General features: G+C 42.4%; 2 protein-coding genes across 2 annotated transcripts; one reads left to right on the top strand and one right to left on the bottom strand.

Annotated features, from left to right (window-relative positions):
• The first annotated feature begins 7085 nt into the window (after positions 1–7085).
• Positions 7086–13571, top strand: LOC141213695 (interleukin-17F-like). Its single transcript, XM_073665296.1, has 3 exons — positions 7086–7182; positions 10799–10998; positions 13226–13571. The coding sequence occupies exons 1-3, from the start codon at positions 7150–7152 to the stop codon at positions 13434–13436; spliced, it is 444 nt and encodes a 147-aa protein (XP_073521397.1). The 5' UTR covers positions 7086–7149; the 3' UTR covers positions 13437–13571.
• A 1772-nt stretch (positions 13572–15343) lies between these two features.
• On the bottom strand, positions 15344–23907 carry LOC141213693 (zygotic DNA replication licensing factor mcm3). The gene is made up of 17 exons (XM_073665295.1): positions 23660–23907; positions 22170–22282; positions 21881–22089; positions 20731–20861; positions 20125–20363; positions 19906–20014; positions 19667–19820; positions 19344–19475; positions 19052–19260; positions 18637–18811; positions 18345–18471; positions 18113–18263; positions 17863–18003; positions 17174–17280; positions 16945–17021; positions 16497–16566; positions 15344–15937 (listed from the first exon to the last, which is right to left on the bottom strand). The coding sequence occupies exons 1-17, from the start codon at positions 23741–23743 to the stop codon at positions 15739–15741; spliced, it is 2427 nt and encodes an 808-aa protein (XP_073521396.1). The 5' UTR covers positions 23744–23907; the 3' UTR covers positions 15344–15738.
• Between the last annotated feature and the right edge of the window lie 443 nt (positions 23908–24350).

Below are 24350 nucleotides of genomic sequence, written 5' to 3'. Positions count from 1 at the left end.
TTTTTTTTGATAAATCCTTTACACTAAATGACAAGTACAGTAAGCAGCACTTTCACTGTACTTCGTATATATGTGGCTGACATGTTTATATCTATCTAATCTATGTGTGAAGTTCTATTCTTTCGGTTCTAAATTGTCGGGTACCGGTGTATGCCGCTGCTGAATTGCCGGCTTTTCGTGTTTCACTGTGAGCACAGTTCCCATCGATTTGGGCAATCACTGTAATGCCACAACCACCATGGCTGTGGCATTACAGTGAGTGGCAGACAATCCCTGCATGATTGGTGCTCTAAATAGCGCCAGACATGCAGGACACGCTTTTGGTGCACGAACAGTTATCGAACATAACCTCGAACAGCCGAATTTTTTGCAAATCGTTCGGGTTCGTCGAACAACTCGAACACCGCCCAAAACAGCTAGAATTTGAGATTGGCGAACAGTTCTAGTCGAACACCGCTCATCTCTACTCTTTAGATCTGGTGGTTGTAAGACTAAGTCTGTATCAAAGGATAATAACATCTTAGCCAGAATTGCTCTAAGGTAATCTCTAGGACTTTCCTATTCATCAAGATAATGTGTGCTTGATAAATCACAAACATCTGTAGGAAAAGTACTCTGTAACCATTCCTGCATGAATTTAGTTTTGAGAATCTACTCTTTCCCTGGAAAACTCAACATCGGGAATTAGACCTACGTGAAGAGTCTTCCAAGTAAGACATCTTAGAGACCAAATTAGCTTGCACTTTATAGGAGTCTGTTAAAACAAAATGACTGTTCAAACCAAGCACAGGCGCTCATGTGGCCAAATAGCTCAGTGCACCTTCCCACCTACTTCCCATCGTCTTTTCTTATGGGATAGACAGTTCTATCTTTACAGGAGCCAGGGGAGGGTGGATATAGGTGAAAATCAAATTTGTGGAAAGATGCACTGAACTGTTTTGTTTAACCACGCCAAGGGAACACCGGGAAAGAATCCGTGCTTGGTTTGAATAGTGATTTTGTGCTGACAGACTCCTCTTAAGGGAACCAACCTCACTTCACAATGCCACTAGCTTATCTTAAGCTGTACCAATTCGATTTTTGGCGTACTGACTCTCCTTAATTTTACACAAATTGTTTCTTTAAGTTTGTGACTATTTCATTGCTTTCATTAACCGTGCTCAATATTTACTCCAGAATTGAGTCGCCTTTTGCAGCAAGGGCTGGAGGAAAAATTTGTGCATTTTAGCTTGGATAGAGCAATGTGGAGCCACAGAAACAACAACGTCTGCAGATCGACACAGGATTGTACGACTAGATAGCACTCGAGCAAAATTACCACTACCTGCTGTTTCACTTAATGTTTAGTTTGTTTTTTTTTAACTTGATGTGATAATAAATCTTGAATTGCACGACTAATGCATTTACTTTTCTAAGGCAAGTCAAAAAACTTTTCCTAATAAACTTTGTGCTGATCTTTGTTCCAGCTGATTATAAAATCACACTAAAGCAGGCCTGTATAACATATGGTCCGCGGACTGCATAGGGCCTGTTGAAGGGTTTACAGTGGCCCGCAGAGCTGTTCAGGAGACACCGCTCCCTTCTTCCTATACTCAAATGTATTCACGTTTTTCAGACGTGAATACATTTGAACACTGTGGCACTGGGCAGGAAAAGAGGAGTGCTTGCCAGCCCCGTTCCCGATGTGCAGCAGCGTGATGAGGTCAGTACTCTACTGACGTCATCACACTGCTACTGGCATCTCAGCACCTAAGCGCTGCAGAGGAGTGGAGACAGCATGGGCAACAGTAACGGCTCCATCGAGGAGCCAAAGATTACATGCCTGATCATTGTGGAAGAGGGAGGTTACTGTGAGGGCACATAATGGAGGGACAATTTTGAAAGGGGGGACAGTTTTGCAAGAGGCAGTGGGGGGGTACTTTGTCCAGAGGGGCATGGTGGGGATGATATTTTGCACAGGGGCAATGTTGGGAGAGATTTTTCAGAGGGGCAGTGTGGGGGGGATAATTTGCAGGGGGGCAGTCTGTAGGATATTATTGAGAGGGTCAGTGTTGGGGCATAATATGGAGAGGGGCAGTGTGGGGGATATTATGTAGAGGGGCAGTGTGGGGGGATATTATGGAGAGAGGCAGTGTGGGGGGGATATTTTTCAGAGGAGCAGTGTGGGGAGGATATTTTGCAGAAGACCAAAATGATGGCTCAGTGGTTAGCACTTCAGTCCTGCAGCGCTGGGGTCCTGGGTTCAAATCCCACCAAGAACAACATCTGCAAGGAGTTTGTATGTTCTCCCCGTGTTTGCGTGGGTTTCCTCTGGGTTCTCCAGTTTCCTCCCACAGTCCAAAGACATACTGATAGGGAATATAGATTGTGAGTCCCGATGGGGACAGCAATGATGATGTCTGTAAAGTGCTGTGGAATTAATGGTGCTACATAAGTGAGTAAAATAAATAAAAAATAAGACCAGTATAGGGGAGGGATATTTTGGAGAAAGGCAGCATGTGTGGAGGCAGGTTATATTTTGTGCGGGAAACACAGCAATTATTTTTTCAGGGACACAGCAAGGGAGATATGTTTATTTATGGGGCAGTTTAATTATACTTTTATTTTTAAGGGCACCATGTCGAGATGTGCTGCTGAAAACAGAGAAGAGGGAAGTCTGCAGAGACAAGCTCTAAGCGTGAATTCTCATCATGGCATCTCTACTACATGAAGACAAAACTGATGGGAACGACTTCAATCAGAGAAGATGTCATCTATAAAGTGCCTGAATGTAAATGCTTATTTCTGATATTGCCTGCATCTCATCAGTACTGTGGTTCCAGTATGGTCCTCAGTCTAATGATGACTGTTAACAACAACTCCCAGTATCTCCTTACCATTGTTAAAGACATACTGGGAGTTGTAGGTTCATGTGATACAATTGTACATGGGGCTGATGTGACATTACAACTGATCACTGTACTAAACTTGGTGATTTATTCATACTGTCAATGATTCTGGTGCTGTATTCATGTACTGATGGTGGTTCTAGCACTGATTCATGTACTGACGTGGTTCTGGTATTGCATTCTTGTATTGACAGTGGTTCTGGTGCTGCATTCATGTACTGATGGTGGTCCTAGCACAGCATTCATGTGCTGATTGTGGTTCTGATCTTATACACATGTAGCAATCCAAAACATGCTTTATGGCTATGTTAAAAGTTAAAAATTCTCAAGCCTAATAAATCTAATACTGGAACTATCAGGTGCGCTGAGGTATGAAGATGCTGCTCACACTGCTGTCCATCCTATCTTTCTTTTCTAATATTGGAGATACAAGGGGTGCTGAGGTAAGAAGAGGCTGCTCACACTGCTGTCCATCCTGTATATTTCTGATCTGATACTGGAGATACCAGGGGAGCTAAGGTAAGAAGAGGCTGTTCACATTGCTGTCTACCCAGTCTATCTGATCTAATGTTGGAGACACCAGAGGTGCTAAGCTAAGAACAGACTGCACACACTGCTGTCCATCCTATCTGCTCTAATACTGGCGATACCAGGGGTATTGAAGTAAGAAGAGACTGTTCAAACTGCTGTCCACCCTGTCTATCTGATCTAATATTGGAGATACCAGAGGTGTTAAGATAAGAAGAGGCTGCTCACACTGCTGTGAATCCTATCTGATCTAATACCGGAGATATTTGAGGTGCTGTAGTAAGAAGAGGCTGCTCACACTGCTGTCCACCCTGTCTATCTTATTTAATAGTGGAGATACCAGGGGTACTGAAGTAAGAAGAGACTGTTCAAACTGCTGTCCACCCTGTCTATCTGATCTAATATTGGAGATACCAGAGGTGTTAAGATAAGAAGAGGCTGCACACACTGCTTTCCATCCTATCTGATCTAATACTGGAGACATCTGAGGTGCTGAAGTAAGAAGAGGCTGCTCACACTGCTGTCCACCCTCTGGCTATCTAATCTAATACTGGTGATACCATGGGTACTGAGGTAGAAGAGACTGCCCACACTGCTGTTCACCCTGTCTATCTTATCTAATAGTGGAGATACTAGAGATGGTGAGGTAAGAGGCTGCTCACACTTTTGTCCGCCCTGTCTATCTGATCTAATACTGGAGATACCAGGCATGCTGAGGTAAAGAATAGGCTGCTCTCACTGTGGTCCACCCTGTCTATCTCATTTAATACTGGAGAATGGAAATTCCAGTGGTGCTGAGGAAAGAAGAGTCTGCATACACTGCTGTCCACCTTATCTATCTCATCTAACACTGGAGATACCAGGGGTTCTGAGGAAAGAAGAGGCAGTGTGCACTGCTGTCCACCCTATCTATCTGATCTAATACTGGAGTTACCAGAGGTGCTAAGGAAAGAAGAGGCTGCTCACACTACTGTTCACCCTGTCTATTTGATTTAGTACTGGAGATAACAGGGGTGCTGAGGTAATAAAAGGCTGCTCACACTGCTGTCCACTCTGTCTATCTGATCTAATACTAGAGAAATCAAAAGTGCTGAGGTAAGAAGAGGCTACTCACACTGCTGTCCACCCTGTCTATCTCATCTAATACTGGAGATATCAGGAGTGCTGAGGTAGGAGATATCAGGAGTGTTGCAGTAAAAAGAGGCCGTTCAAACTGCTGTCTACAATCTGTCTATCTGATCTAATACTGGAGATGCTAGTGGTGCTGAGGTAACAAGAGGCTGCTCACATTGCTGTCTACAATCTGTCTATCTGATCTAATACTGGAGATACGAGAGGTGCTAAGGAAAGAAGAGGCTGCTCACACTGTTCACCCTGTCTATTTGATTTAGTACTGGAGATAACAGGGGTGCTGAGGTAGGAGATATCAGGAGTGTTGAGGTAAAAAGAGGCCGTTCAAACTGCTGTCTACAATCTGTCTATTTGATCTAATACTGGAGATGCTAGTGGTGCTGAGGTAAGAAGAGGCTGCTCACATTGCTGTCTATCCTGTCTATCTCATCTAATACTGGAGTTACCAGGGGTGCTGAGATAAGAAGAGGCTGCTCGCACTGCTGTCTATCCTGTCTATCTCATCTTATACTGGAGTTACCAGGGGCACTGAGGTAAGAAGAGGCTGCTCTCACTGCTACCCACCCTGTCTATTCCTACTGCACATGCTTACAGGCACCTTTCTCTATTAATATTCTAGGACAAGTTTCTACCAGTGTAAAAAGACTGCAGCTATTTTATTCTTCTATAGTGATTACTTCCCTACGCAAAATAAGTGTGATTTGCTAATGAAAGATATTTAAGAGTCAATTTATAATGACCTGGAATGTATATGTGAACAGGGTTTTCCACATCTCAACAAAAACGCATCAGTCGGTTTTATTATGTTAACCTACTTTTGTTTATAAGAATGTTTTATGGATTTATAACAAATAAAGAAGATATTTTTCTTATTATGGCTGTGATGTTCCTCTTCTATGCAATTTATAATGACATTTTCTTTCTTTCTTTTTTTCTATACCCGGAGAATCTCTTTAACAATTGACAACAGAACCAAGTACTCAGTTTAGGTAGGCAGGCCAGATAGAAATTCTGTACACACGTGGTCAAAATTGTTGGTACCCCTCGTTTAATGAAAGAAAAACCCACAATGGTCACAGAAATAACTTGAATCTGACAAAAGTAATAATAAATTAAAAATCTATGAAAATGAACAAATGAAAGTCAGACATTGCTTTTCAACCCTGCTTCCACAGAATTTTTTTAAAAAACTAAACTCATGAAACAGGCTTGTAGCTGAGAGGCATTTAGTACACCTGCTGGGAGTCATCCTGTATAAAAGACTCCCTTCCCCTTAGGGAGTCGTCAAGCAATACATTCGGTCATTAGGTAGTGTGGTGTTCTACCAGTGCAGTTGTGAGTCGCCTGGTTCCGCTGTGGCCAGTGTCCTGAACCCGAATCCTTGGTCCTGGTGCGACCAGTGCCTGAATGTTGTCCCTGGTCCTACTGTGGCCAGTCCTGAATCTGAAGTCCCTGGTCCCGGTGCGGCCAGTCCTGTTCCTGATGTCCCCTGGTCCTGTTGCAGCCAGTCCTGAATCCAAAGTCCCTGGTCCTAGTGTGGCCAGAGCCTGAACATTGACCCCTGGTCCATGAGAGGCCAGTCCCTGAATCAGTATCCGAGACCTGTGAGTCTGAACGTAGCTCTAGTCCATGTCAGCAAACCTGACCCCTGGGGTCAGCAGCTGCAGTACGGGGATCTGCCTAGGAGTGGTACCTGGCGACTACCCGCAGCCAACCATCAGGAGCTCCAGTAAACACCAGGCAGCCGCTTAGCTATGCCCCTTCCTAGGCAGGCCCGACCCTGTGGCCCATTTGGTTCACAAATCCACGTGCGCCACCATTGGGCGTGACAGAGGCCAGTGGAAAGACGAGGCTGGACCCCGGGAGGGTGAGTAATATTTCACTTTAGTTTTGTAACACAGCCCGGACCCTATAGAGGCCAGAAGTTTATTAGTGGAAACCCCCTTTAATAGACAACAGAGTTACAGCAGGGTCAAATGCAGTTGAGCCACCCGATAACAGGGCATTGACGAGAGGGAACGCCAGGAAGGGGTCCCAACAAATTCTACAAAGAATATGCAGAGTTATATCTACTGTACATAGTAGACAGAAATGTAGCAACCAGTGTCAGGTTGCTGCTGCTAAAGCAATAAAATGATAGGATGAATATTATTATTGGTGCAACCAGTGCAGTCGAACAGGGGCCCAGCAGGTAACCACTACCACCTCCAAATGGGTCACAGACAACTATTGGACCGCAAAGGGCCCATAAACTATGCAAAAAAACAACGTACCCAAATAGTCATCTTAGAAAAGCTTTGAGAACAATGTAGGGCAAAGCAATAAGTCAAGTGGAAAAAGTGTTGAATTTGCAATTTAATTTTCCTTCTTTGCAGTGGAAATGAAATTACACAGATCTCTCCATCTGTCTGTTACAGTGGTGGCTTTTGAGGTAAATGTGAGACATTTGCTAAGTGTTTTGTATGATTAGTGCATCGCGAACCCAACCAGTCAAGTGAGCTCTGAAGCCACATGAAGAAAGGTGTGGCCTCGCCAGATTTATAACACGGCCACAGGCTCGTAATACCCCCCAAACATCGGCTCCCCTACACCAGGCACGAGGATGAGGCAGGCGAGGAACCGGCTTCGGTGGCAGGTAACATATCGGTCATTTTTTACCTATACATTATGTTTTTATGTTTTATTCTTGCATTATTATTTCAATTATTTTATTATATTTTTACTAAAATGCAATTATTTTGATATTTTCACATTTACATTTTAAGAGAATTTTGCAAATTTAGATTTATTTATTTTTGTATTTACAAAAAAAAATCCTTCATGGTGTGTAATATTCCACTGTACAGTTTTTACCATTTTTTTAGGGTGGCTTTAGAGCAAAAAAAAAAAAGTCTGTAAAATGATCTAATGTCTCAAGGCTTCTCCTTATCTCCTTCACATTTTATAAATTTCTGCTTTCTGCTCAGAAATCCTCTGATTTAGAGAAAGAAAAAAACATTTTCTAATACCCAATCAGTGATTTCGAGGTAACAGAGGGATGATCCCATTCAGCACCCTCACCTATAACCCGGAGTGGAGAGCAGGTACAGAAGTCTCTTAGGCTGGAAACAAAAACATGGAGATTTCTTGGAGGATATGCTCCAAAATTCTTCTCAATGCTTGAACTACTTGTTCATGTCTAAGAGAACTCAACTTCCTTTAAATGAGGGGGGGGTTTTAGCCTTTTTTTTTTTTTTATTCATTTTTTTTGGAAGTTTTGAAAAACACCAAGAGAGGATAAAAAAAAGTGCATGTCGCTTCTATGAAGCGCATCCTGATGGAATCTGCTCCAAACTAGGCACTGTCCAATCAAAAGGTATCAGGGGGAAAAAACTCTTCCAAAATTTTTCAAAACTTTTTCAAGAAAAAGAAAAACTCCTCCAAAAACTCTCCTAAAAAAAGCATTTCCTGAATAAATTTCTGCTTGAAAACCTGTCACTTTTGAAGGCCTCAGAAAACTCAGTGTGAATATAACCCTACTCCGGAGGACCTGGTACATCCACACATTATAATAGGCCATTGAAGTTAGTGGATATTGTGTAATACTTCATTTGTCCTGCGGTTGTGCTGTAGAGAAAGGGAACACTTGATGCTAAGTTCTTCCACAAGTTACATCAGGTCTCAGCAGCAATACCTAAAAGAGATAAGCCCTTCACTTAGACCACATATGTCAAACTCTGGCCCGCAGGCCAAATCTGGAAGCAGGGTGAGTATATTTGTCCCACAACACCTGGTGGGTCCCACGAGTATATTTGGTCCCCCGTCCGATATTGCACTTTCAACTGTATCAGCATCATGGATGCCGATACAGTTGAAAGCAATGATGGAGGAGGGAGCGCCAGGTGACACTCTCTTTCCCATCATTCCCCCTCAACATCCGACGACCTAGGACAGCGGGCACAATGACATCATTATAACACGCCCGCTGTACCAGGATGTGCAGAGGATCTGAAGACACCATTAAGAGACCGGAGCAGCAGGGGAATGAGGAGAGGCGAGTATTTATTTATTTTATGTGGGGCTATGTATGGAGCACTATGTGGGGCCTATTATACTGTATGGAGGACTATGTGGGGCCCATTATACTGTATGGAGGACTATGTGGGGCCATTATTCTGTATGGAGGACTATGTGGGGCCATTATACTGTATGGAGCACTATGTGGGGCCTATTATACTGTATGGAGGACTATGTGGGGCCCATTATACTGTATGGAGCACTATGTGGGGCCTATTATACTGTATGGAGGACTATGTGGGGCCCATTATACTGTATGGATGACTATGTGGGGCCATTATACTGTATGGAGCACTATGTGGGGCCTATTATACTGTATGGAGGACTATGTGGGGCCCATTATACTGTATGGAGGACTATGTGGGGCCTATTATACTGTATGGAGGACTATGTGGGGCCCATTATACTGTATGGAGGACTATGTGGGGCCATTATACTGTATGGAGCACTATGTGGGGCCCATTATACTGTATGGAGGACTATGTGGGGCCATTATACTGTATGGAGCACTATGTGGGGCCCATTATACTGTATGGAGCCCATTATACTATATGGAGGACTATATGATGCCATTATACTGTATGAAGGACATGTGGGGCCATTATATTGTATGGAGGACTATGTGGGGCCCATTATACTGTATGGAGGACTATATGATGCCATTATACTGTATGGAAGACTATGTGGGCCCATTATACTGTATGGAGGACTATATGATGCCATTATACTGTATGGAAGACTATGTGCATCATACTTTATTATCTATAGTATTCAAGGTTTTTTATCCTTTGTTATTACTTATTTAAATTAGGCCATTAGGCCACATGCTTTTTACTGCTCTTACATAGAATAAAATATTGATATAATATGTTAAGAATATCTATTTATTAAAATGTACTTTGTTAGTTGGTGGTGGTGGAGAGGCAAAGGGACAAAGCAAGATGTGGCATCCGTTAATCCCCAGTTGGATGATAAAAGTTTTTGCGCTTTTACTTATTTGTTTACTTTCCTCCTTCCAAGAATCATAACTGTTTAATTTTTTTTAGCCGACATAATCATACGATGGCTTGTCCTTTGGGGGACGAGTTGTAGTTTTTAATGTCACCATTCGTTTTACCACATAATGGGCTGAAACAAATGGGAAAAAAAAAATTCAAAGTGCAATGAAAATGACTAAATAAACTCAATTTTGCTATTATTTTGGGGGTTTTGTAAAGATGACTTGATAACATGATTCTTCAGGTCAGTACGATTATGGCCATACCAAACTTGCATATATTTATTATTTACATTTTTATTTTATTTTTTACAATTTACAAACTTTTTTTTTTTACAAAGTTTGTGAATTGTAAACAAAAAAAACAGTAAAAAGTTTTACTTTGTGTCACCACTTTTTCAGACCTGTAACTTTTTTTTAAAATTTTTTCCCATCGATGGGTTTTGTTTCGCATAGCGAGCTGATGTCTTTATTGATACCATTTTGGATTTCATACTTTTTGATTGCGTTTTTTCAGGGAAACTTTACAATTCTGGTGTTCTGATTTTTCTTCTCTTAAATGTTGCTTAACCATACCGGTTAATTCATTTTTCGATCGATCAAACTTTTTCAGAGGCGGCGATACAATATATGCTAATTTTTTTATTATTTTTTTTTAACTTTTATAGGAGGAAAAGAATGTTAATATAATTATTTAGATCTTCTAAAGTTTTACTATATTTTTTTAAACTTTTTTGTTACATTTTACTTTATTTTCTAGTCCCTTTTAGGGGATTTGAACCAGTGCTCATTTGATCACTGATTTTATATACTGCAATACATGGCTACTATGGGACCATTCAACAGGCCCACCGACTGCCAGGATGCCCTGCTAAAATCCCTCCTGGCCCTAAGTATGTGGCTTTAAAATGTCCCAGTAGAATAGAGATGTGGCCGCCCTTCGCTGTCTGTGGGACTGGCAGAGATATCCCAGCTATCTTTGGTAGGCCACAAAGATGGAAAAGTGGTGCCCATGTGCGACCAGCTCTCCATTCTACTGGGCCACGTGCTCACGGCCAAGAGCGGTCCTAGCGATAAGACCCCCAAGTGATCATTAAGTTATCAAGTTTTCCTGTATCCACAGAATAAGTAATAAGATTGGGATCGGAGAGAGGGTTTCCGACTAGGGTAAAGTCTTACCTTTTCAATTCTTCTGTAGGTCATCACCATTATGGCTCTGCTACTCATCCCCCATGCTGTAGACGGCGCTAAGAATCCCAATAAAAAGAACAAATGCTTCAAGAATAAGAAAGGAGTAAACTTCATCCAGGTGCGAGTGGACAAACCAGTTAACCATGAAGTAGACGTCAGCGAGATCAGAAGTTTCCCGAAAAGAAACATTGTGCCCTTTGAATACAGGTAAGTGATGAGAATAATGGTGGAAGCTTCTCTTTTTCAGTAATCACTTGATAATCTAATATATATATATGTAAAATAATGATATAATAATGTAATTAACAAAAGAGAACTCTAAACACCATCAGTATCCGGTGACAGTCCGTCACCTTCATCACTTCTTCTCGCCACTTGTACACGGTTTATGAAGGATCTCGGCAGGTTTTTCCAAACATCTTGGAGAACTGACCCCAAATCTTCTGTGCATGAGGCTTCTGCGGATCCTTCTGGCTCTTCATGTGATCCCAGACAGACTGGATGATGGGAGATCAGGGATTTTTGAGGCTGAATCATCACTTACAGGTCTCCTTGTTATTAATGACATTGGCTGGATGTTGGGGGTCGTTGTCCTGTTGCAGAATAAATTTAGAGCCAGTCAGACGCCTCTCTGATGGTATTACATGATGGATAAGTATCTGCCTGGATTTCTGAGCATTGAGGACACTATTAATCCTGACCAAGTTGAGTCACTTGTCCTTGTTTCCATATAGGAGGTATGACTTTTTGACCTCAACTCTTCTATGAAGACCACTTCTGGCCAGACTTGTAGCATATAGCTGCTGGGTCTCACTGGTTGCTGCCAGCTCTGTGCTGATGGCACTGCTGGACAACCTTCGGTTTCTAAGGGAATAAAGCACGGTGTCTTTCACCAACTGCACCAAGTTTCCTAGGCCGTCCACTGCGTTAACCGTCCTCAACATTGCCCATTTCTTGGTGCGTCTTCAAAAGAAACTTGGGACAGCACAACCTGAGTGCCCAGTCTGTTTTGCTGATGCAGGATAACTACCTTGTTGCTGTGCTTAGGCCTTGCCATTGTGTATGACCCTTGACATGAAACTTTCTTACACACTCACCTTCGTAGCAAAGTTTGTCTGTTCCTCACCCAGTTTTAAGCCTCCCACAAAGCTTGTTTCTGTTTTAGTTCATGACTGTTTCATCTTAAATAAGAAAGGAATAATTATTATCTTTATACACCTGACTATAATCCATGACGTTGTGCAAATGTACCGGGAAGAACTGGTGCTGTTTTGGGATTTATATTTCTTTGTTCATTAATTTTGCATTTTGATAAATGATGAAAATAAACTTAACACCTGGGTAAAACTTTTTTTTTTTTCAGATGAAATTGTATATTACCATTTACTGAAAATATATGCCTAGAATGATAAAATGATGCAATAATTGTATAACCCATTCATGACCGTACATGTGGTTTTAAGACTTCATAATTTCTTTCAAATAACTTTTGGTTTTTTTTACGATATGTAGGTCCTAATTTTTTTTTCTGCAAACACGGGGGGGGGATGGAAATAAGTTTTTTTTATAACAACCACAAGAGTGTACTAAAATCCATTTTAGATTGTGTCACCATTTCAGTGGACGTGTTTATTTTTTTTCAACAGGATACGGCTAGAAATTTATTTGCACCCGCGTTTTTTTTCCTCATTTATTTCCCACATTGTGCCCTTCCATCACCAACCCAGACATCATAAAAGACCTTTGGGGGCATTTCAAACACTTTTTTTTTTTTTTTTTTACTAAATTCCCCTGTAACTAAGGCTGGCAAGAAAGTTTGGCATAGTTTGTTAGTCTTCCATTGTTGCTTCCAAACTCAAGAATTTCCAACAGCCCTATAACTTTTAGGGAAAAAAAAAAAATACATTTTTTTTTGTAATAAACTGCTTAACCCCTCAATGATGAGCAACATATTAGGCACCAGGAGTAGCCCTTTCCCCACACAGTGATGGGTACACAGATAGGTGTAACCACAAGTTTGCAGATACTAACGCTTATTCACACTGCAGTATTTTTCATCAGTGTTTGTAATATAAAAGCAGGAGTGGAATTAACAGAGAAAAATCTGGAATGGAAAAATTGACATGGGTTCTGTGTTTTGAAGACTCCTGGTTTGGGCATAGAAATACTGATGTGTTAGTAAAGAGCGTTAAATGTACCCCACAAATTTTTAGGTCCTCCCCCCTCCTTCATAATTACATCAATTTAGAAGATTGGGAAAAAATAGAAATTAAATGTAAAATTAAAAATATAAATTTGTATTCATTGTGTAACCCAAAAATTGTTCTCGTGGTGTAGAGAAGTGGGGGGAAAAAAAAAAAAGTTAATTTTACATTTGAAAAAAAGAAAATAAATTTGCATACATTAAAGCCAAACACTTCTCTCCTTTCCATAGGCCCATTATGAACCCCAAAGGGTATCCAGAGCGGATTGTGGAGGTTGTTTGCTCTGATAAATGTATGGGCAATGAAATGAACGTCGCGCAGATTAAAAGGAACATTCATTACCTGAAGAGAGAGGGGGACCTGCTGGTGCTGGGCGAGATGGTGGTGACCGTGGGCTGCACGTGCATCTACCCCGAAGTGAGGGAACAGCAGAAGACGTGATCTTCAAAGATGGCGCCACGAAGGACATTGTTGATCATCGGGCCCTCAGAGAGCAGACGTGAAGGAGGCGGCAGATTCGTGGAGGCCGGATGCCACCGCCGCTCGTGTATTTATATTTAACCCTTTATAGAATGCACCCACTGACATCACAACTTGGAATTAAAAGGGGTTGCTCAGAACTGGGGACCCCTTATACAAAAGTATTGAAAGAGTACACAAGTTACTTAAAGAGATATTCTGGTAACTCATTACTTACCCCTGTGATAGGTGATAAATAGTGATGAGTGTGCTCGTTTAACCAAGCATGCGTGAGTGCTTATCGAGTATCTTTGGCGTGCTCGTATACTATGTTTGAGTCCCTGCGTCTGCGTGATTTATAGCGGTTATAGACTCGTCACATGTTGAGGCTGTCTAACAGCCATAGATCATGCAGGACTCGACCATAATATACGAGATACTCGGTGAGCACCCGAGCATGCCGGGTTAAAGGGTTAAACTAAGCACACTCACTCATCACTAGAGATAAATGCTCGACTAGTGGTAATCCATTCCACATTTGACAGATGCAATGTATTAGTCAGATAGAGATTGTATCGTGCAGAAGGCTAGTGTGAACAGACCCCATGCTGGAGAACGCTGTATTCTGACCTCAGGAAATCCTCCTGATCTATCCCCTATTCAGCAGAAAGTGTTAATATAGTGTAACAGGATTACCCCTTAGAGTGCTGTTCACACTTATCGCTTTTACTTTTATTTTTCCCCATGCACTTACCAATTAAATACATTTCCATGACACTGCCTCCATGCTGGGAGGTGTAGTTTCAAAACTGCAGTCACATATAAGGAATTGGATAGGCAAGACGGTAACATTGCACCTTCAGCCGGCAGTGATATTAGAGCGCCTCCTAGTGGACAAATGCAGTATTTTCAATTTCTTCCGTTCAAGAGAGAGACTCATTCGCAACTGAAGATCAGATCTAAACTACGATCTCCTCCAGATGATGCAATGCGAGGCCATTTTGCATTAACGCTTATGTGCTACTGGGTTATTAGGCGCCCTGAATAATGTGAACAGCGACCTCTGTAAAGTATATCCCTATTAAACATTGGTACTCTATGTGCTTTAGATTTTTCTTTTTTGGCATCTATTATAAAAGGAACAGTAAAAAGGCACAAAAAACACAGCAGCCGACGTCAGGACATTACACAAGTTCCTGCAGTCGCAGCTCAGAACTTTGCAAAACTTTTCGGTCAAGTTTCCAGTATTAGATCTCGAAGTGTCAAAAAAGGACGGGTAACAACCACCATGTATGAGCACTGGGAATTTCAAGACACTTGCTGGATATCGTGCATACATTATCTAATAGGACATGTGCCTGATACCCACCATGTATAAGACCTGGCAAGTGGCCGAGGGATAGTGGGGTGAGCAGCTGCGCCATCTCACCACCACATGCAGAAGCGAAGCACCAAATAACACCTTTACAAACATAATACCTATTTGTATTTTAAGAGGAAAAATAAAAAAAAAAAGTTGGTTGAGTTGGACTGAGTTAACCCTGTAATATTCCACTTTCTTCTAAAACAAAAATCAGAACAAAGTAACTGATCATCCATAAACTTGCCTTTATTTGGCGAGAACACACAAAACTTCCAAGGGTCACCCCGCCGACATCATATAATCTGTTCATATGATAGGTGGGGTTCTGACTGATGGGACCTGCACCGATACCATGTGAATGGACAGTACTGATCATAGACAGGAAATAAACATTTGGTTGCGCACACAAGAAACTTTGGGATCCCAGCTGTCAGACACCCATCTTACAAGTAATATATGATGTTTTAGGGGTGTGTGGGGGGGGGGGGGAAATATCCCCTTTAGCAATGAGCACAAAAGTAAGAAAAAAAATATTGCAGAATAATAGTCACTTTACAACTTACTCCTACCTGGAAACGGGTAAAAGCTATATACAAACACAAGGGTGACAAAAGTGACGATGCGACAAAAGGGTATTAAAATATACCGAGAACGCGTCAAAGATCTTCCAAAAAAAAAAAAAAAAAAAAATTAAAATTGCAGAATATTTTCAGTTTTAAAAATTGGAAGTCCCAGAAAAATTAAAAACCTAGAACTTTGGGTCCTGGGAAATCTGGATGAGATATACACATATAGTGTAATACAATGATGACGTATAGCAATGTAGAACCCGCGCTACATTAAGGACTTCCCTCACATACAGGAACACAGCCGGCGCCTCATTAACCCCTTCTTATTTAGCTTCTCAGCATTAGAAGTCTATTAGATTAAGAAGACTATGTTTTCGGAAACCATTATATGATTGGCTTCCTCCATCAGCTCCAGCGCAGCCTTCACCTCCCCGGACGAGAAGGGAGCGTCATTGTTCTCATTAATAGAGTCCATGAGGACCGGCATGGCGATGGACTGGGCATGGGCCGATTTAAAGGAGTCTAGGAGGGCGGCTTTGAAATCCTTCAGCCTGGAAGAGAAAATGGGACCAAACGTTAGTGAGAATATAGAAAAAACATAATATTAATATATAATGAAGTAATTGTAATAATACTAATTAATTATATTAACAATTCATAATATAATTATTTTTTGCTATTTGCATGGAGCCTTTTAAGTGTGCAGGAGCCTTTTGCACTTGGGTCCCAAAAACCTTGGCTATACTCAGTTGACATCAATGCCTATGGGTGGGGGTCTTAAGGGGGTTTATGTAAATGTGGGACTTAAGGCCAATTATCAGGTTATAATATACTGTGTTTCAGTTTCTCACTATTCAAGATGTAATAAAGTATAGGGGGGGGGGGGGGAGGACATGTAAGATTCTCTCAAACACACTAGGCCTCATTTACCCGAGAGGAGGTTGCCCCTAGCAACCAATCACAGCTCAGCTTTCATCTTGTAAACAGCTCTGGTACAATGAAAGCTGCGCTGTGATAGGTTTCTATGGACATCAGTTTCTCTTTTAGACAATATACCTTTATATTATATGCCATCACACACCCAGTTAATAAAATGTGGCCCAGCCTCACCTGTCCCCAGACAGTCCGCTCTTCTCTGAGGATTCGGATCGTTTGATCGCTGCCGCCTTAGGAGAATGAACTGTAATGGAGAAAAGGGTTAATACAGATCACATTGGAGGAAGGTTGGGGGGGGCCTCTATTTATATAGTGCTCATTATATGGTAAAAATAACAGTGGTATGTTTCTCCAGGTCCGTACGATTGGGGTGAAGCCAAACATGCATTTACCCACCCCCTCCCAATTTAAGTAGCGACATCAGAAACATGCAAAAAGTAAAAAAAAAAAAAAAAAAAAAGGCCTAGTCTCTTTTTTTTCCCAAAGCCCGCAAAGTTTTCAATTTTTGGCCAATTGAATTATGTGAGGGCCAGTGTTTTTGCAGTCTCCTTTTGGGGGAGAGTTGAGGCTTTATTACCTTTTTTGCATTGTATTTGCACTGTTGCAATCTGCAGCCACTTACCATCGGGTGTTTCACCCTCTGTATCACTGAAGTCATAGGGGTCGTGCGTTTCCCCTTCTGTCCCATCCGCGGTTTTCCTGCAAAAAGCAAAATATTCTTCAGTAACGATTCCCATGACAGTCACACTGGGATATGTTACTGGCGTCTGCTTTTCCCCTGCAATTTTTTTTTTTTGGCCCACCCATGGGAGAAAATCACACAGTGACGTGATCAAACATATGCCCCCAACCTCTTCTTCCGGGTCCTCCGCTCTGTAGCTGCCGGCTGCTGCTGCTCTTCTTCCTCCGTATCGGTGTCCTCATCACGCTTCCTTCGTTTCTTCTCTTTTTCCAGCACCTAGAACGCCAAGAAAAAGCAAAAAAAAAAAAAGTTAGTTCCTTAGGTTGAAGACATTTTTTCGAGGAATCAAAAAGAAAAAAAAAATTTAAGGCCTGGGTTTTTGTTTCATTTGTGCTCATTTTTTGTTTTTTCTTTTGCACACTTAAAATGCATGCAATTATGGCAAAAGTGTCCACTTTAAGGCAGCTCATTTCATAAGATTCACCCCCCTTGGAATTAATTTTTTAATTTACTTGTTCCTTTTTATTTTAACAAATCGTCACACTTGCTCTAAACAAAAAAAAAAAGTTTTCTACACTACAAAAAACGAATCAGTGCGCTATTTTGAAGAATTTGCCAGCAAAAAAACAACAAATACAAGCTAAAAGTGAAAAAAAAACACAAAAGCAAATGAACATATTTCTCACAAAGATAGTGACACACTGTGGCTGTAAGTGGGTACTGCAGGATCCTGCTTGTACGGAGAGGAGCAAATTGCGAAGAGGTGTCACAAACCTCATACCGCCATGTTAAGGCTGCAATTGCCATGTAAGCAGTTCTCCAATACAGCTATGGAGTCATCATATAACAGGGCCTCACCTTTTTGAAATAAGCGTACTGGACAAGTTCCACCGCCGCCTCGGCGTCCTGCAGCTGCACGCTTTTGCTCATCCGCACCTTAGCGTGGGCTGTGGACAGACGGATCAGAGTCTCCAAAGAACGAGCAGTCACCGGTGAGGTCTGAAAAAATGGCAGAGGGAACATATATATATATAAAAAAAAGTCAATATCTAAGCAGAATTTCGGCCATTTTTTGCGGCTTACGATGGTGCCGAGCTTCGGGACATACCCGCGCCACGTCAGAGCTCATCTGGTCCTGGCTCCTCAGGCGGGTGTACTCCTCAGCGATGTAATTTGCAGCTTCTGAGGTCAGCACCGGCTTGAACAGCTTGGCCACGTGTATGTACTTCCGCATGAACTCCATGCTGATTGTCTTCTCACTGCGAGAATCGATTATGAACAGTGACTCCATGCAGCCGGTAGGGGGCAGCATAGTCCTGCTTAATAGCTCTGGGTCTTACCGCTTCTTCTTCACGCCGTGCAGGAGGCTGTCGTGCTTCTCGTAAATCTGCAATTCCTGCTGCTCCTCGTGGCTGACGTTGGGGTCGTTGGTGGAGAGGATGTCCACAGAACTGCCCAGGGGCATGGCTGAAAAACAGCAGACACCCTAATCTGTCAGGTGATAAAACTACATGTACCATAATGCACTGAAGCATGGAGCTAGTGAAGATGTGAATGCAGCTTTGGCTGTGACTGGAGTAGACACAATCAGTTAAAAAAAAAAAAAAAAAAAAAAAAAAAAATCTTCCTTACCATCTCCATCCTGTTCCCCTGCAGCTCTGTAGCGGTGCATGCGGAGCACGTGGTCAGAGATCTCTCTGTCCTGCTCCGGATCCATCTGATCCAGCACAATGAACAGGAGATCGAAACGGGACAGCAGCGAGTCCTGAAGACCAATGTTCTCCATGGGAGTTTTGTACTGATCATACTGCAAGAACAAAAAAAATATATAGTTAAAAATTAAGGCAATTTTTTTCCTGATAGACTGCGCCCAGTACTCTCTGCAGCCTCTGCACCAATTACATAATGTGCAAAACAACCTTGCATAGACTCACCTGTACATTGCACTACTGCTATGCCCATAATCTGGGAGTCATCCTTGCAGAGACTGTGCCCTGAACTCTCTGCAGCCTCAACACCTTATATAATAGCATAACCCGGGACTCACCCTTCCGTAGACAGGGTTGGCTGCAGCCAGCACACTGCAGCGTGCGTTCAGCCTAGCGTGGATGCCAGCTTTGGCAATAGTGACCCGACCCTGCTCCATGACCTCATGGATTGCCGTACGATCCATGTCAGACATCTTGTCGAACTCATCAATGCAGACTACACCCCTATCAGCCAGGACCATGGCACCGGCCTCCAGTCTTCTCTCCCCTGGGGATAAAATACACCATTTAATGATGAGCAAAAAGTTAATTGTAGATAGACAGGATGGATGATCGGCCGTTTGTACTCACCAGTCTCTTGGTCAGTGGTAACTGCAGCAGTTAAACCCACTCCTGACGAGCCTCTGCCAGTGGTGGGGATGGCTCGGGGGGCAGTGCTGAGCACGTACCGCAGGAGCTGAGACTTTGCAACGGAGGGATCACCTAAACACAAAAAAAAAACAAACGCACAACAAAAACTAGTGGACAACTGCTTTAAGGGATTAAAGAACTTGCAGAGTGATGTAGAGCAGCAAAGACTGCTTGGACACCCCTCCAACCCCCCAAAAAAGAGAGGTAGCCACTCTAAGGGAATCACATCAGAAGTTGTAGTAATAAGACGGCAGACCCCGTACCTATGAGGAGCACGTTGATGTCTCCTCTGATCCTGGTCCCGTTTTCCAGAACCTTCTCCACCCCTCCGAGCAGCATGCACAGGATGGCCTTCTTGATGTAATGGTGGCCGTGAATACTTGGGGCCAGGGAGCGGGAGAGCTGCTCAAACACATCCTGCGGAGAAATGGATGGAGCAGGTGAAGGACTGGGGGGGGGCTCTCCGGACACAACACATACACAGGACATGGAGGTCCCTTACCTTGGAGTGGTTCTTGCTGAATTTCTTGATCTTGGCCAAGTCATCTGCTGAGAAGACCGGAGAGACCTCCTTACTCATCTGCACCACGTTGCAGGCGATCATGATCGTCCTTCACAAATAAAGACAATATACTGCAATATTAGACAGGTTAAGAGGGGGCGGCCATGTTGGTCAGGACAAGACTTGAATGCAGCTGTGGCCATATTGGTAGATAGTCACCTGAATGAGCCCGATGTGTAGCCGCTCCTCTTAGATGGAAGGCAGCGAAAGGTCCCAATAACCTGCACCCGATCCCCGGGCTTCACCTTATCCACCAAATCATCGTCCAAGATGATATCCACAGAGCGCGGCAGCTGACCGGCAGGAGCCTTCTCCGGCATCTCCTGGATGGTGATGGTCTGGTGGTCCTTGTACAGAGAAAGGCCAAACTCTGTCTCCAGGGGGTTATTCTCCTCATCCTGAGAGGAAGAAAAAAAAAAAGTTGATAAAACAAAGAAAAATAAAAAATTAAGTTCAGGGGACCAGAAAAGCCACCACCATTGATTGAACCTCTGTGTACCAGTGATTGACACAGGTATTACAGCTAAAAGTTATGTTTACTGTGCTGACCTCTAGTGGCCACTTTGCAATACACAAAGTACACTATATGGAATCCGAAGCTTCTGCAATTTATATATTATTTCACTTACTCAGATGTACTGTGTGCAGTCAGTGAATGGGCCAGGTTTTTTTTATCTTCTTGAAAGATATGCATGAAGTGTTCATTATTTTTTTCTTTTTTTTTTAGAGTCTGTGCTCATTTTATATCGCAAGGTAGTCTCTCACCTTAGTAGGATAGATGGCACTGGAAGGAAACGCATCCAGACTGGTCATATCCGTATACTTCCGCTCAATCGTCTTCTTTGTTGCTGGACAGTAATGGACGCTGCGTACCACTTTAGGGCGAACCAGAGAACCTGGAAAATAAAATTATATTCTAGAGTCCATAGGGGGCAGTATTATGGTAGTTATATTCTTGCACATAGGGGGCAGTATTATAGTAGTTATATTCTTGTACATAGGGGCAGTATTATAGTAGTTATATTCTTGTACATAGGGGCAGTATTATAGTAGTTATATTCTTGTACATAGGGGCAGTATTATAGTAGTTATATTCTTGTACATAGGGGCAGTATTATAGTAGTTATATTCTTGTACATAGGGGGCAGTATTATAGTAGTTATATTCTTGTACATAGGGGGCAGTATTATAGTAGTTATATTCTTGTACATAGGGGGCAGTATTATAGTAGTTATATTCTTGTACATAGGGGGCAGTATTATAGTAGTTATATTCTTGTACATAGGGGGCAGTATTATAGTAGTTATATTCTTGTACATACTGGGCAGTGTTATAGTAGTTATATTCTTGTACATATGGAGCAGTATTATAGTAGTCATATTCTTGTACATATGGAGCAGTATTATAGTAGTCATATTCTTGTACATAGGGGGCAGTATTATAGTAGTTATATTCTTGTACATAGGGGGCAGTATTATAGTAGTTATATTCTTGTACATAGGGGGCAGTATTATAGTAGTTATATTCTTGTACATAGGGGGCAGTATTATAGTAGTTATATTCTTGTACATAGGGGGCAGTATTATAGTAGTTATATTCTTGTACATAGGGGGCAGTATTATAGTAGTTATATTCTTGTACATAGGGGGCAGTATTATAGTAGTTATATTCTTGTACATAGGGGGCAGTATTATAGTAGTTATATTCTTGTACATAGGGGGCAGTATTATAGTAGTTATATTCTTGTACATAGGGGGCAGTATTATAGTAGTTATATTCTTGTACATAGGGGGCAGTATTATAGTAGTTATATTCTTGTACATAGGGGGCAGTATTATAGTAGTTATATTCTTGGACATAGTGAGGAGGGGATAAGTATTATAGTATATTTCTGTATATAGTATGCGATCCTTACACTTTGTGACAATCCCCTCCACGCAGATCATAGAGCCCAGGAAACGTGACGTCAGTGTTCGGGGGGTGACATGTTTCGCACCGAAGCTTCCTTCCAGACCGATGTAGAAGTCCTCATACTGTTTGGCATAAGTGCCATCAATGGAAGCAACAAAGTCCTTCAGAGCTCGCTGGAAGGCGATCAGCCCCTCGAAGGCCTTGTTCATGAGCCTTTGGGTAGATAGAAGATAACACGGTGAGCACTATGGCGGCAGCGGCTCTGCAGACATCCCTCCATGTCGGATACTTACTGACTCGCCCTCTTCTCGTTCTTCCTGCGGAGATCATTGATGTTCACGATCAGCCGGTATTGGTTATCGCTGATCATGTCCCGCACTTTGCTCTGGTAAATGCCCTGATCTTCCTGCAGAATGAGGGGAAAAATAAAGGGTGTTTTTTTTTTTTAAATTTATTAGTTTAATAAGCAAAAGTGATCACAAGAATACTGTCGTCATTTAAGCCACAACGATGAATATGAGAACAAAGCAGCCTATAAAGCCCCAGGCACAGGCCGCCCCGGAGCACGAGGGTCGAATCATCTCCAAGCTGCAAGGAAAGAGCAATCAAGAGCGCTCTCATCAACCCAGGTATATTAATCAGGGTAACGGCACCCACCTGACACAAGCCTGCTGACAGCTTCCCTTTAAAGCATTTAACCCTTAAAATGCATTACATTTTATTGTGTGAAAAAAAAAAAAAACACATGTACCGTCAAGAACCTATTTAGACCAGGGTGCAGTTAAGTATCCTTAAAGGGCTATTCCAATCTCCAAGATCCTTTCCAAATATGTAGTAGGTATAATATTTTACTAGCAAATACCTCCAGCTAGAAATATAGTACAGTTCTTCTGATTAGCCAAGTCGCTTACCCACATATGCAGGGCATAGGAGTAGCTTACCACTACTGAACTGTACACTATGAGTGGTTCTAACCATGGATACTTGAGCTACTGCAATACCCTGCACATGGGTGTAAGCGACATAGCTAATCAGAAGAACTACACTTCTAATTGGAGGTACTTGCTAATAGTATTACACTTACTACATATCGGGATGGGATCTTGGAGATGGGGAAAGCAGTTTAACCGTTTCACTCCAGTGGCTTAAAAAGGCATTTAACCCTTTATTTGAATTTCTAAAAAGAAAAAAAAAAAAAGTCTGTCCCTTCTGATGCCCAGAATCCATTTGGGCCACCAGGGTGGAGTGACCCGAGACTGACCAGCGGGGGGGGGGGGGCAGCATCCTAGTCGGTATGACACCAGTGTAAGATCAGCAGCCCCAATCTTATTTAACCCTTCCATCTCCAGGCCTCACACTGTAGTTTATTATTGTGATAATTTCTGTTATTAAACTTGGAACAAAACAAAACATTTTGCAAAGTAATATATATTTTTAAAAACACTGAATAAAAGGAACTTCAGCATCATCCCCTGATATGAACCGGCTGCAGACCTGATGCTCCGTCACAGTGTGTCAGCGCAGTTATAGGGATCTGACGGATCATTTATGGATGAGATTGTAACAAAACCTCAGTTATGTGAATACTCCGATGTACATTGAGACTTTGGCTGTCGCCATCACTGACAGCAGCAGAGTCAGGCGATGAACTCATGACCAAATATCTAGTTCTTCAAGCGACGCCGATGAGGTCGGTGCAATCTGCGGCCGATATAATCTAGACAGTTTGGAAGGTCTGATGGCCCCCCGCACCGCAGACGCCGTACATCCGCCCCTCACCCACCTCATCGTCCAGGAAATCCAGGTATTCACGCTGAGCCTCCCGCAGCTCCTGGTCATCGACCTCCACAGCCCCGGGAGCCGCCATCTCTCTGGATTTATACCGAGCAGTGAGTACAGACAGGCAGGGAAGCAGTGCGCGGTGTCCGCTCCGGGTCTCACGTTATGGCCGCCGATGCTCCAACTGGCGCGAAAACCCAACGAGGCTCTAGTTTTCCCGCGAAACTCCCTCACTTCCGATAGGACACACAGATTGGCGCGAAATCTTCAGTAGCCAATCAAAAACAGAGATCGCGGCTAGGGGCGGAATAATTAGAAGACGACCGTGAGCGCTAACGGTCTCTGCGCAAAATCGGAAATGACGTACAAACAATCGCCGGAAGTGCTCTATCCGCCATGTTGGATGTGGTAAAAAAAAAAAAAAAAGCATTTGCCCATTTCTTTTTACATAACGGTATTTTTCCCACATGTCGGATTATTAGAATTTCCAAATCTTTTGGTGCCAGAATAATGGAAATGTACTGTATGACCAAATAATAAGAAAAGTCCAAGGTTTAGCTGCAGCATTTGGGGCAATAGATTACTTTTTTATATAATTATTTTGGCATTTACCTTTTTTTTCTTTTCCATTGAACGACATCATTTATTATTTCAGACTTTTACAGACATGACGGCAGCACCTCCTGCGCAGGCTG

The sequence above is a fragment of the Phyllobates terribilis genome, unplaced genomic scaffold, assembly GCF_046119375.1.
Source record: "Phyllobates terribilis strain yellow unplaced genomic scaffold, ASM4611937v1 Scaffold_208__1_contigs__length_3488620, whole genome shotgun sequence".
Taxonomy (NCBI): Eukaryota; Metazoa; Chordata; class Amphibia; order Anura; family Dendrobatidae; genus Phyllobates; species Phyllobates terribilis.
Note: the sequence above shows the minus strand (reverse complement) of the source record. Positions and strands in the feature narration are given on the sequence as shown.